Here is an 11557-nt window from a genome sequence, read left to right on the forward strand (position 1 = left end):
GTTCCGGGGCCCTGTGTGAAAAAATTTGGAAAGCCATATAATTCCAGCGTGGAAGTCCTGTCAGCCCCTTGCCACTTTGTGGCCCAGGGATTAGTGATCTGACCTCTCAGACGTTATGACCCTGAGGCTGTCATATGATTTGCATGAGATGAGATAATGTCCAGGACACACCTGGCCAGATGCCTGGCCTCTCTCTAGTGCTGACATGAGGCCTCTTTATTTACTCTGTGGGGCTGTGAGGCTGAAGCAAGCAGGATTAGCGTCTGCCACCGCCCCCATGACTCCAGTGTGGTATTCTGGGAGGAGGCACATCTGGGTTTGAATGCCAGTCATGTGATCTAGGCTGGGGTCTTTTTGATCTTTCTAGGCTCCAGGTTTTCCATCTCAGGATGTCAGCAGTGCCTCCTGTGTCCCATCTAGGTTGAGAAGAGTCACAGCGCACAGGCCTCCCAGGGCGGGAGCTCAAAGCAGGGTGGTGCTGCCCTCCAGCTAAGCTGTGACTGTCCCCTCTGCTACACTAATGCGGTCGTGAGACAAAAACCCACGGACCCTGAAGGCAGAGGGCTCTAGGGGCCATGGCCCAGGTCAGCATCAACAGCGACCCTGATGAGTGGGGCTGGAGCACGGACGCCGGGGAGCGGGCCCGCCTGCTGCAAAGCCCCTGTGTGGACACGGCCCCCAAGACTGACGAGGAGCCTTCTCCCGGGGGTCCGAGCAGAGGCACCACTTCCACGCTTGGCGCCGTCTTCATCGTAGTCAACGCCTGCTTGGGGGCCGGGCTGCTCAACTTCCCAGCAGCCTTCAGCACGGCCGGGGGCGTGGCAGCTGGCATCACACTGCAGATGGTAAGTAAGGGTGCTGGTGTGGGGAGCAAGGGACCAGGCAGGTGGTGAGTCTGGGCTCTGCCTCGAAGGGGAGGCTTTGGGTCCCGGACCACCAGGAGGCCACACCCATGCTGCCAAACTTCCCCTTCAGCAGCCCTGACAGACATTACTAATCAGTCTAGCATTCTTTCCTCCAGGCCCAGGAGAGGCTTCACCAGCCTTCCCAACCTGCAGGACAGATTGAACAATTAATTACACATCTCGTTCTTTTAGGTATTACATTGATTTTATAGTTTGCTTTTAAAAGGAGGACTTTGAGGTCATCCCACAACACATCTGGTCTTCTTTAGTGATCAGTGTACCAAATCTATTCTTGAGTTGATTTTTTAATTCAGGTGGACTAGACTTCTATTTTGGTTCTCATAGCCACATCTTCATTTTATTCAGCTTCAGTTTGAATTTGCACATGAATACTTGATACACTTTCCACAGAGGTAGTCAGTCTCTGATTCTTGCACACAGGAATCTGGTTAAGTGTATAGTTGCCATTTATGGGGGGTTTTCTAAAAGGTATTTGCAATGAATGAATCATTGTAAAGAAAAAAAGAAAGGTCTTTATCATTTATAATTGTATGTGGGAATATTTATTAATGAACTGATGAGTTTATATTTGCTTCAGTTTAATCAGGATGGGGGTTGAGTATATAGATGAAACAAGTTGTGGTTGTGTTTGTGGTGGTTGTATACCATCAAGTCGGAACCGACCTGTAGGTGACCCTGCATCAGCTTCTCAGAGGCAGTTAATGGCAAGGGAGGAGATTGTTGTCTCTCCCAGGAAGCAACTGGTGGATTCGAACCATATGCCTTTGGGAGTGCAGCACAGCTTCTTTCCACTATGCCTCCAGGGCTCCCTAGATGAAACACGACTGGCTGGGTATTGATCATGTTTGAGGCTTAGTGATGGAGCAGTAGCACCCGTATTTGACTTTTGTATACGTTTCCACAAACCTGTGTGTTTAAAGATAGTCGGAAGCTGGCAGCCTCCAGCAGTCAATCACAATTGCACTGTGAGCTGAGGCCCAGCTGCGAAGCCTGCTTTGGGCTTTGGCCCGGGACACGCTGGCCGAGCCCCGGACGCGCTCCGCTTCCCGGCCTCCACATACCTCCTTGCTCTGTGCCCGCACCCACAGGGCATGCTGGTTTTCATCATCAGCGGCCTTGTCATCCTCGCCTACTGCTCCCAGGCCAGCAATGAGCGGACGTACCAGGAGGTGGTGTGGGCCGTGTGCGGCAGGCTGACCGGGGTGCTGTGTGAGGTGCTCATTGCCGTCTACACCTTCGGCACCTGCATCGCCTTCCTCATCATCATCGGAGACCAGCAGGACAAGAGTGAGGCTGCTGCGGTGGCCCCCCTTCTCCCGTCCCTGGGGCTCGTGGGGTGTGGGGGGGAGGTAAGCACAGGCTGGCTTGTCCACGCTGCTGGTCCTAGTGAACAGCTTCACAGGGATCCTGCCCCATGATACAGTGAAAACCTGCAGATAAGGGAGCACAGGTACACCCATGTTTACCATGTTAACTGGCTGCTCTGTCCCTGTGTGGCCTCATCAGTTTGAAAAGCAACGAGGTTACGTAGGAGATGCTATAGATTTGTGTGCGAGACAGACTCCAGCCATACCTAGAAGCAGAAACTTGGATGGAGTAAGGAAAAAAAAATTGTGCCCCTGTTCACTGCAGATGAGTGAACTTAGCTTGTGTCTTGGTGATCTGACGCTGGGTTGAGGCCCTGGGCCCTGAACAAGGCCAGCAGAGCAGAACACGACTGCCTGGCTCCCTGGCATGACGTTGCCTCTTTCCTTCTCGGGCAGTTATAGCTGTGATGGCAAAGGAGCCTGAGGGCGCTGACAGTGGGCCCTGGTACACAGACCGCAAGCTCACCATCAGCCTCACCGCCTTCCTCTTCATCCTGCCCCTGTCCATCCCCAGGGAGATCGGCTTCCAGAAATATGCCAGGTTTGTCGGCCCTCTGCCTCCTCTACCTGCCCCCCCTTTCCCAGCACCTGGCAGACATCCAATCAGAGCAGCTGAGAAACCCTTCCCTCTCTGTACCTCCTCACCTTTGGGGGCAGCAGGAGCAGGACGGCAGGCTGGACCAGGGTCTGCTCTCCTGTCAGCGGCAAGGTGACAGCCCTTTTCTCTAGTGAGGTCCTGGGATCTGGGGGTTGTCAACCAGGGTGACCAGGAGTGAGCCGGCAGCCTGCTGGCCCAGGGCTTGTCCCTCACTTGGAAGGTGAGATGTTTAGTTTAGTTTTAGGGTTTTGTCCTTTTCTTTTAATTTATTGTGATTTTAACAAAAGTTTACAGAGCAGTTGGAGTTTCATTCATCCATTGTTGCATATTTTCCTCCTGCCTCTTCTCTTCCCCTTCCCCTTCTCCTAGTTCACTTTGCAATGCATCCTTTATTGTGAACTATCATATGTATAATGCCTGATCATATATTCCTTTTAAACAGGTCTTTTCCTCATCTGTTCTAGGCTTCATTAGAATTCTGGTGTTTTTGGTTTTTTTTTTAAAAAAAAAAAAAAAACCTCCAAGTTGACTTTCTTCTTTTGGACAGAGTTCTGAAAACATTTCACATGTGGAGTAATTTACATAGCCACATCCACGAGGATGATACGGTAGAGTTCTGTCCCTCTTGCCACCCTTTGTCACCCCGTGTGGGGGGCTGTGGGCAGCATGACCTACTGTGGCCTCTTCTAAAAAATAATGTCACAGTGTCAGCTACAGCTCGTGTGTGTCAGGGTAGCACTGTGTTCTCCCCCCCCTTTTTTTATTTTCTTTTATTATATTTTATTGTGTTTTTAGTAAAAGTTTACATAGCAAATTAGTTGTCTTTTAGCAGTTTCGATACTAATTGCTCAGTGGCATTCGTAGCATTTTCCACATTGTATTAGCATTCTCTTTATTCAGTTGTGGTGGTTGTTTATCATTCATCTAGGTTGCCACACACCCCCAGGCCTTCTCATTTTCACTGGAGGCTGACTGTTGACCCTGTGGTCTCAGCGATGACTTTTTCTTTTAGGGAGGACAGTACTCACAGGTGATATGGGTGGTTTCTGTGATTTAACTGAAAGATGACGTCAGTAGTACTTACAGTTCAAATTGAAGGCATTTCTCAGGGTGACTGTGTTGGGGCTTCCTCTTGGCTTAGTCTGTGTGTAAGCCAGCAAGTCTGGCCTTTCTTAAGAACTTGAGTATCATTTTACCCTTTTCTTCTATCTGGACCATTGCTCATGTCCCTGGTAAGAACATTCGGTAGCCAGGCACCATCTAGTGCCTCTGGTCTCACGATGATTAAGGTTGTGGTTCGTGGAAAATATTAGCTCCAGTTTCTTCTATGAACATCCAGCTTCCTTGTTTTCTCTTTTGCTTTCCTTAGGGCTGCCCATGGCTAATTTATGGGAAGTGGATCATCAGGCCTGCCTGGAAGGGCGGGATTTTGATCATTGGAGATTGTCAGGGGAGCAGCATCTTCCATGCAGTTTGAGATAAATGGAGGGAAGATGGGCTTTCTGGCAGTCTCTGAAAGATTCCAGGCCCTTCTGCCTCACCCTCCTGCTTGCTAATGTGTGAATGAAGGGTCGACCCCTCCTCAGCTGTCACAAAAGTCCCTTTCAGTGGTAACTGTAGCATATTTGAACTCACCTGTTTGCTCTCAGCGTTGCCTAGCTCTCAAAGGCCAGGTACGGAGAATGTCCTGCTTACAGCCTTCACCAAGCTGCCTTGACAGCCCCTGAACCAGTGTACCCCCTGTAACCGGGAATGTCCATCTGCTCCCGTATTGTCTGTCTAGCTTCCTTCCAGCTGTGTGGCAGGTTTCCTCAGAGCTTACTTCTCAGGCGTTTACTTGGAATAGTCTCCCAGTTGATTCATTAGACACATGGGGTCACTTTAGCTGGCCGCCCTGGGGACGTGGAAACACTCCCAGGGCAGAAGGTACCCAATCTCTCCTCCTCGGCAGCTTCCTGAGTGTGGTGGGCACCTGGTATGTCACCGCCATCGTTATCATCAAATACTTCTGGCCAGATAAAGAGATGAGCCCGGGGGCTATCCTGACCAGGTGAGCAGGGCCCCCGGCAGACATTTGGAGTGGAGGTCGACCACTGGGGCCCCAGGAGGTGCTGGGGTGGGCATCACAAGGTCACGTGGGCACTGCTCCCGAGGTTCACTCTGGGGCTGGCTTGATTCATTGGTCGTTGTAGGCAGGAAGCAAGAGGTCTTGATCTCTTGTTACTGAACGGAAGAGTGAGAACCAGAGGCAGAGAGAGAATCGATCACAAGCAGTCAGCAGGTGAATCAGCATGGAGAGTATAAATAAATACAAATAAACGGCCAGAGTATAAATGAACATCTTCCTGACTTCCCAAAGCGAGCCCAACCCACAGCCCTCAAGCTGACGTCAGCTCTTCACAGCCCTCCTCTGGGTTTCTGAGTCTGTGTATCTTTGCAGAGGGTACTGCCTGTCTTTATTCCATGAAGCAGCTGGAAGATTCAAACCACTGACCCAGAGAGTTAGCAGCCCAGCACGGAGCACGCTGTACCACCAGAACTCCTTAAACCTCCTTGTGCTCATCTGTGATTTCTGTGTTTTCTACATTTTGGTGAATCTGTCTGGTCATCTAAAGAAATACGCCCCATGTGTGTTTACGTCCACAGGCCCGCTTCCTGGGTAGCCGTGTTTAATGCCATGCCCACCATCTGCTTCGGATTTCAGGTGACAGCTACGCGGTCCTCACTGTCTCCTTAGCTCACCCCACAAGTTGGAACCCACATTCCAGGGAGGATCGGGGGATTCCTGGGAAAAAGGATGGGATGGGGAGGGTGCTCTACACTTGCCCCTGGTCCCAGGTTCTTTGTTCCCAAGTTACTTCCCTCTAGAACTAGATGAGGTTACTTCCCCACCATGACCATGACCTTCACCCCAACAGTGCCACGTGAGTAGCGTGCCTGTCTTCAACAGCATGCAGCGGCCCGAGGTGAAGACCTGGGGTGGGGTGGTGACAGCCGCCATGGTCATAGCCCTTGCTGTCTACATGGGCACGGGTGAGTATGAGCTGCAGGCCAGGCCTTGGGGGTGGGGGGCTCCACTTTGCTGGGAACAGCCCTGCACTGCAGCCCTTCAAACGCTTATAGGCCTGATGGCGACTCCTGTCAGGATGATAGCCGTTCATTGACCAGCTTTCTCTTGGTGCCAAGTTAGCTGCTCTCCTCGCAGGGGTGGGGGTGGGGGGATTGTAGAAGAGAGACTGCCCCGGCCCTGCCCTCAGGGACCTTCCTCTGGATGGGGAGACAGTCTAGAAAAATCCACCTTCCAGATTCAGCGAGGTGTTCTGGGGGTGGGGGGCGCGGCATGATGTCTGCAAAACAGTGCCAGTTTGGGTGTGACTGGGTGGGTACAGCCTGCAGGGAGGAGAGTTTCACAGGTGAAAATGAGGTGGTGGCATTTGAGGAATTGCAAACTGGGCCAACCAGAAAATGCAAAGCTCTTGAGGGAAAGAAAGAGAAGGTGTGTGCAGCTGGAGGGAAGTGAGGTGTGGCCAGAGGCAGGCAGTGAGCTCAGACTGAGCGTGGGGACCAGCAGGATGGTTGGGAGCCGGGAAGGAAGGGATTTTAGTGGAAGAGGCTGTGGCTGGAGTGTGCAGGGTGCTGTGATGAGGGAGCAGGACGAGGGAAGCAGAAAGAACACGCCGTGGCCTGTGTTCCTCCACAGACAGCCCCCAGGAAGACCGCCAGGAAGAGGAGACACAGCCCTGAGCTCCTGGGGCTTGTGTCCTGGGCGGGCAGACAGATGAGAAAGAATAAAATGCAGACGGAGATGAGTGTTCTGAAGAAATAAAACAGTAGGGTGGCCGGAGATGGAAGTTCTTGGAGACAAGCCCTGCGGAAACCATTCTCTGAGGAGGGGGCATCTGAACTGAGACCGGAATGAGGAGGAGATGGCAGCATGAGGGTCTGGGGGTGACAGACAGTGACCACAGAGGCTCTGAGACGGCAGCGAGCCGAGCAAGTTCAAGATGAGAGAGATGGCGGTGTGGCCAGACCGCGTCGGGCCAGGGAGCTCTAGAGCTTGTATCCAGGCACTTCACGCTTCACCTGTCACCTTAAGGATTGGACAGACCTTCCCCCACCTTCTCAGGAGGTGCCCAACCCCCTCCCCTTTCTCCCTGCTTGCAGGCATCTGTGGCTTTCTGACCTTTGGAGCTGCTGTGAACCCCGACGTGCTCCTGTCCTACCCATCAGAGGACGTGGCCGTGGCCGTGGCCCGAGCCTTCATCATCCTCAGCGTGCTCACCTCCTATCCCATCCTGCACTTCTGTGGGCGGTGAGCCCCCTCCCCACCTCTTTCCGGGGCCCCTTGGAGATCCCTTTGTCCCGGGGGACACCGGAGTGTTCTGTGAGTCTTCTAAGATTGGGAAGGTCAGATCATTTCCCAAGCGTTGACGTGAACACCAGCTCGCTGGCTTCCCCAGGGCCCTGTTGTTGAGAATAATGTTGTCAGTTGCCGTGGGACGGAGTACAGCACCAAGCCTTTCACATTTACCTTTTCTTCCTGGGGAGAGGGGGGTAAGGCCTGTTTCCCAGAATTAGACATCAAGGCTCAGGAAGCAGAGCCTCGTAGCCTCGAGAGTCTGGGTTGTGTGAGCCGGGTGGGGCCTGTTAGCCAGGGCACCTCTGAGCCCCTGTGCCTGTGGCAGGGCTGTGGTGGAAGGCCTGTGGCTGCGCTACCAGGGGGTGCCGGTGGAGGAGGACGTGGGGCGGGAGCGGCGGCGGCGAGTGCTGCAGACGCTGGTCTGGTTCCTCCTCACCCTGCTGCTGGCCCTCTTCATCCCCGACATCGGCAAGGTCATCTCTGTCATCGGAGGCCTGGCCACCTGCTTCATCTTCATCTTCCCAGGTGAGCCCCGGGGGACCCCTTGGCATGGCTGCACAGGACTGATAGCACTCACTTCCGGGACCCCCCAGCCCCAGCTCTCCCCTGGCTGACAGAGTAAGCGGCAGTGTGTATTGATCACCCCCAGGCACAGTGTCATCACCTAAGAAGGGCTGATTATCTCCTCCTCACTGAGACCTCCTCACTGAGGAGTTAACATGCACAGCCAGGGAAGCACAGAACCTTTTCAGACACAACTTTGTCACCACCAGTGCTCTTTTATTTTTTTTTTTAATTTTTTTTTTTAAATTTTATTATTTTTGTGTAAGTGTACCGTCAAATCAGATCTGACTGGTACAGGAGGAGATTGTCCCTCCTTCCCCAGCAGAGCATCTGGTAGATTCGAACCGTGCGCCTCTAGGATTGTTAGTTGCAGCTCCTTACCACTAGGCCACCAGAGCTCCCAACCGCCAGTGCTCTTAACCACAGTAGCTATCCTCGTCCTCCCTGGCTGTGACTGGGGGTTGTGGGGCAGGAATAACAGGGTCTGGTCCTGGCCCCCTCCCCCAGCACCAAAACGGGGAGACCTGTGTTCCAGCACTGGAACAAACTCTAGATGCTAAGACTCTTGTCATCCGTGAGTTCCAGGTGACCATGGTTCTAGCCATGAGGTCACCTGTGTGCTGGGAGGTACCCAGGGCCATGGCCCCACCAGGTCTCTGTCCAGTGCTGCCTCCGTAGCTCTGTCTTGCTTGCAGCCCAGGGTGCTTATAGACGAGGTCACTCCAGGAGAGAGGACCGAGTGGGGGCAGGTGCCAGACGTCCAGCTGCAGGTGGAGACGGGCTGAGGTGGAACAGCTGAGAGAGTTGCAAGCCTCTTTGACCTCCCACCACCTCCGCCTCTTAGTAAACAGCAGGCTGAGGGGGAGGTAAGGCGCCCCCCCTAAGCTCTCAGGGCCACCTCTTCTCTTCCAGGGCTGTGCCTCATTCAAGCTAAACTCTCTGAGATGGAGGAAGTCAAGCCAGCCAGGTAAGCAGGCATGATCTCGGGGAGGCAGACTAGGGGGGGATTGTAAGGGACCTTAAAAGAGGTAGGAGTTAGGGAGCTCTGGTGGCCTAGTGGCAAGAAGCTGCACTGCAATCCCAGAGGCTCACAGTTCCAATCCACCAGCTGCTGTGCTGGAGAAGGAGGGACAGTCTCCTCGTGCACCAGTCAGGTCCCATTTGATGGTACACACACACACACACACACACACACAAATTTTTTAAAAAAAAATTTAAAAAAAAGAGGTAGGAGTCAGGAGACCTACATACTTTTAAAATATAGGAGGTTCCACCCCTATTTTTAATAATTTTTTTAAAAATTAGTATTCTTTATTTGCAACCTTTCAAACACTACAGAAGTTCTTCAGAGAATAAAGTAAAAGGACTTTTTCACCCTCAGCCCCATCCCCCACCTCAGTCCTTCTCCAAAGACAGCTCCCTTCAGCAGTGTGACACGTGCCCTTCTGGACCTTTCTCAGGGAGTACGCACGCGTACGTGTGCACAGTGGTTTTTGTGGTAAATGGTTTCATGCTTTGACACTTGCTCTTTTCTCTCTTTTTATCTCATTTAAACCATTGACCTTGGGGATGATGCTGTATCAAGACGAATAGACTCACTTCCCCTTCTATTGGCTGTGCTCTGAATGTGAATGTTCTTGTGCGTTTATTTACCGGACACACGCTCGCAGATCTCAGAACGGGTTCCGGGAAGGAGGCTTCCGGGTCCCAGTGCATGTCCATTGTCACGTGGCCTCCAGAAGGAGAGTCCACAGCGTGGTCCCAGCAGCAGGGCATGAGAGCACCCATCTCCCCGGCCCTACCACCAGCACACCTAGCAGCCTCCTTTAGTTTTTGTTAGTCTCATGGGGGGGGCAGGGCGTGGGGAACTTTTCACTGTTTTAATATGCACAGTCCTCTGGTACTAGAGAGTTTGAAAAATAGGTTGCATACTTTAGGGGGAAAAATTATTTAAATGATCACTGACTGCTGATTGTAAAAAAAAAAACCAACTTAGAAAATATGGTCAAGTCTAAAGAAGAAAAGAAAAATTACACCTCTAATTCCAAATTAGATTTGCAGATGTCTGATTTTCCCCCTTCCTTTTTAAATGAAATGGGTCACCGTCCACATAACCCGCTTTTTCCTGAACATCTTTACACCAAGAGACCTTCCTTCTCTGCTGGTCCTATCTTTAGCTTGCTGTGACCACTAAGCTAGTTCCATTAGGTCTCAGCCCCTTTACCTGTGGGCTAGAACAAAATCCTTGGGTGGTGCAGGTGGTTAATTGCGCAACTGCTGGCCAGAAGGTTGGCAGTTCAAACCCACCTAGAGGTACCTCGAAGACAGGCTTGGCAATCTGCTATTGACAGGTCAAAGCCTGGGGACCCTGTGGAGAAATTGTACTCTGTACATGCAGGGTCACCAGGAGTCCACAGTCACTGAGGACAGCAGGGATAACACAGCTGCTCCCACTTATATATGAATGGGAAGTCCTTGGGAAGATGGGGAGGGTTCTACAAACAGAAGTGACTGAAATAATTACAGTACTTAACAGGTATCTTGGAACTTGAGTAATTATGGTTCTTCACTGGTGTTTTGGAGCCTAAGTGATTGCAGTACTTCATTGGCGTATTGGAGCCTCAAGTAATTACGGTATTTTACTGGTGTTTTGGAGCCCAAGTAATTACGGTACTTCGTTGGTGTATTGGAGGTTAAGTAATTACGGTACTTCACTGATGTATTAGAGCCCAAGAAATTACGGTACTTCACTGGTGTATTGGAGCCTAAGTAATTACGATATTTCATTGGTGTATTGTATGAGAAACAACGATGTCAATCCAGAGACTGAGGTGTACCTGATCCAGTCCATGGTCTTCACAATTGCTTGCTATGCTTCAGAGAGCTGGATAATGACTAAAGATGACAGAAGAAGAATTGATGCCTTTGAGTTGTGGTGCTGAAGAAGAGTATTGAAACATACCATGATGGGAGAGAGGGTGAAACCAAATTTCTCCTTGGAGGCTAGGGTTTTGAAGCTCTGTTTCACATACTTTGGGCATGTGGCCAGGAAAGATCAATTCTTGGAGGGACATCATGGTCAGAATGGTGGAGGGGCAGCACAGGAGAGGAAGACCTCGGATGAGATGGATTGATACAGTAACTAGGGCAATAGTGGTAGGTGTGTTGGAGTCAGACTGGCTCAGGACAGGGCAGACTTCCGAGCTGTTGTACATAGGGTCTCTCTGAGTCGCAAGCAACTCGGCAGCACATAACAACAACAACAACATTGGAGCCTAAATAATTACTGTACTTCACTGGTGTATTGGAGCCCAAATAATTACGGTACTTAGCTGGTGTATTGGAGCCTGCAGAGTTGTGGGGTTGGATGACTGACGAGGCCTCTCTCATCTTCTCCCCTGTAGCTGGTGGGCTCTGGTGGGTTACGGAGTCTTCTTGGTTACCCTTGGCGCCTTCATCTTTGGCCAGACTACAGCAAATGCCATCTTTGTGGACCTCTTGGCCTAACCACTGCCTCCCAAAGAAGACAGAGCTTTTTCTAGGGACCATCTTTTCTGGCATCATTCCTGGACCGGGGAAGCAGGGCTCATGCCTCCAGATATCTCCAGCGCAGCTCCCTTTCTGCTGTGCAGCCCTGGCAGTGCCAGGGACGATAGAAGGGATCTTTTCCTGCTGAGAAGCCCTCCCCACTCCCCAGCTCTTGACTTCTCTGTGCCTGGAACCCAGAGAGGGAAAGGGACAT

General features: G+C 51.6%; 1 protein-coding gene across 1 annotated transcript; it reads left to right on the forward strand.

Moving 5' to 3' along the window:
• The first annotated feature begins 575 nt into the window (after positions 1 to 575).
• Positions 576 to 11322, forward strand: SLC38A7 (solute carrier family 38, member 7). Its single transcript, XM_006878722.1, has 10 exons — positions 576 to 845; positions 2015 to 2213; positions 2690 to 2834; positions 4843 to 4941; positions 5538 to 5595; positions 5810 to 5924; positions 7056 to 7203; positions 7577 to 7776; positions 8728 to 8782; positions 11220 to 11322. The coding sequence occupies exons 1-10, from the start codon at positions 576 to 578 to the stop codon at positions 11320 to 11322; spliced, it is 1392 nt and encodes a 463-aa protein (XP_006878784.1).
• Positions 11323 to 11557: the final 235 nt, after the last annotated feature.

The sequence above is a fragment of the Elephantulus edwardii genome, unplaced genomic scaffold (assembly GCF_000299155.1).
Source record: "Elephantulus edwardii isolate Elephantulus edwardi_28Jun2011 unplaced genomic scaffold, EleEdw1.0 scaffold00001, whole genome shotgun sequence".
NCBI classification, from domain to species: domain Eukaryota; kingdom Metazoa; phylum Chordata; class Mammalia; order Macroscelidea; family Macroscelididae; genus Elephantulus; species Elephantulus edwardii.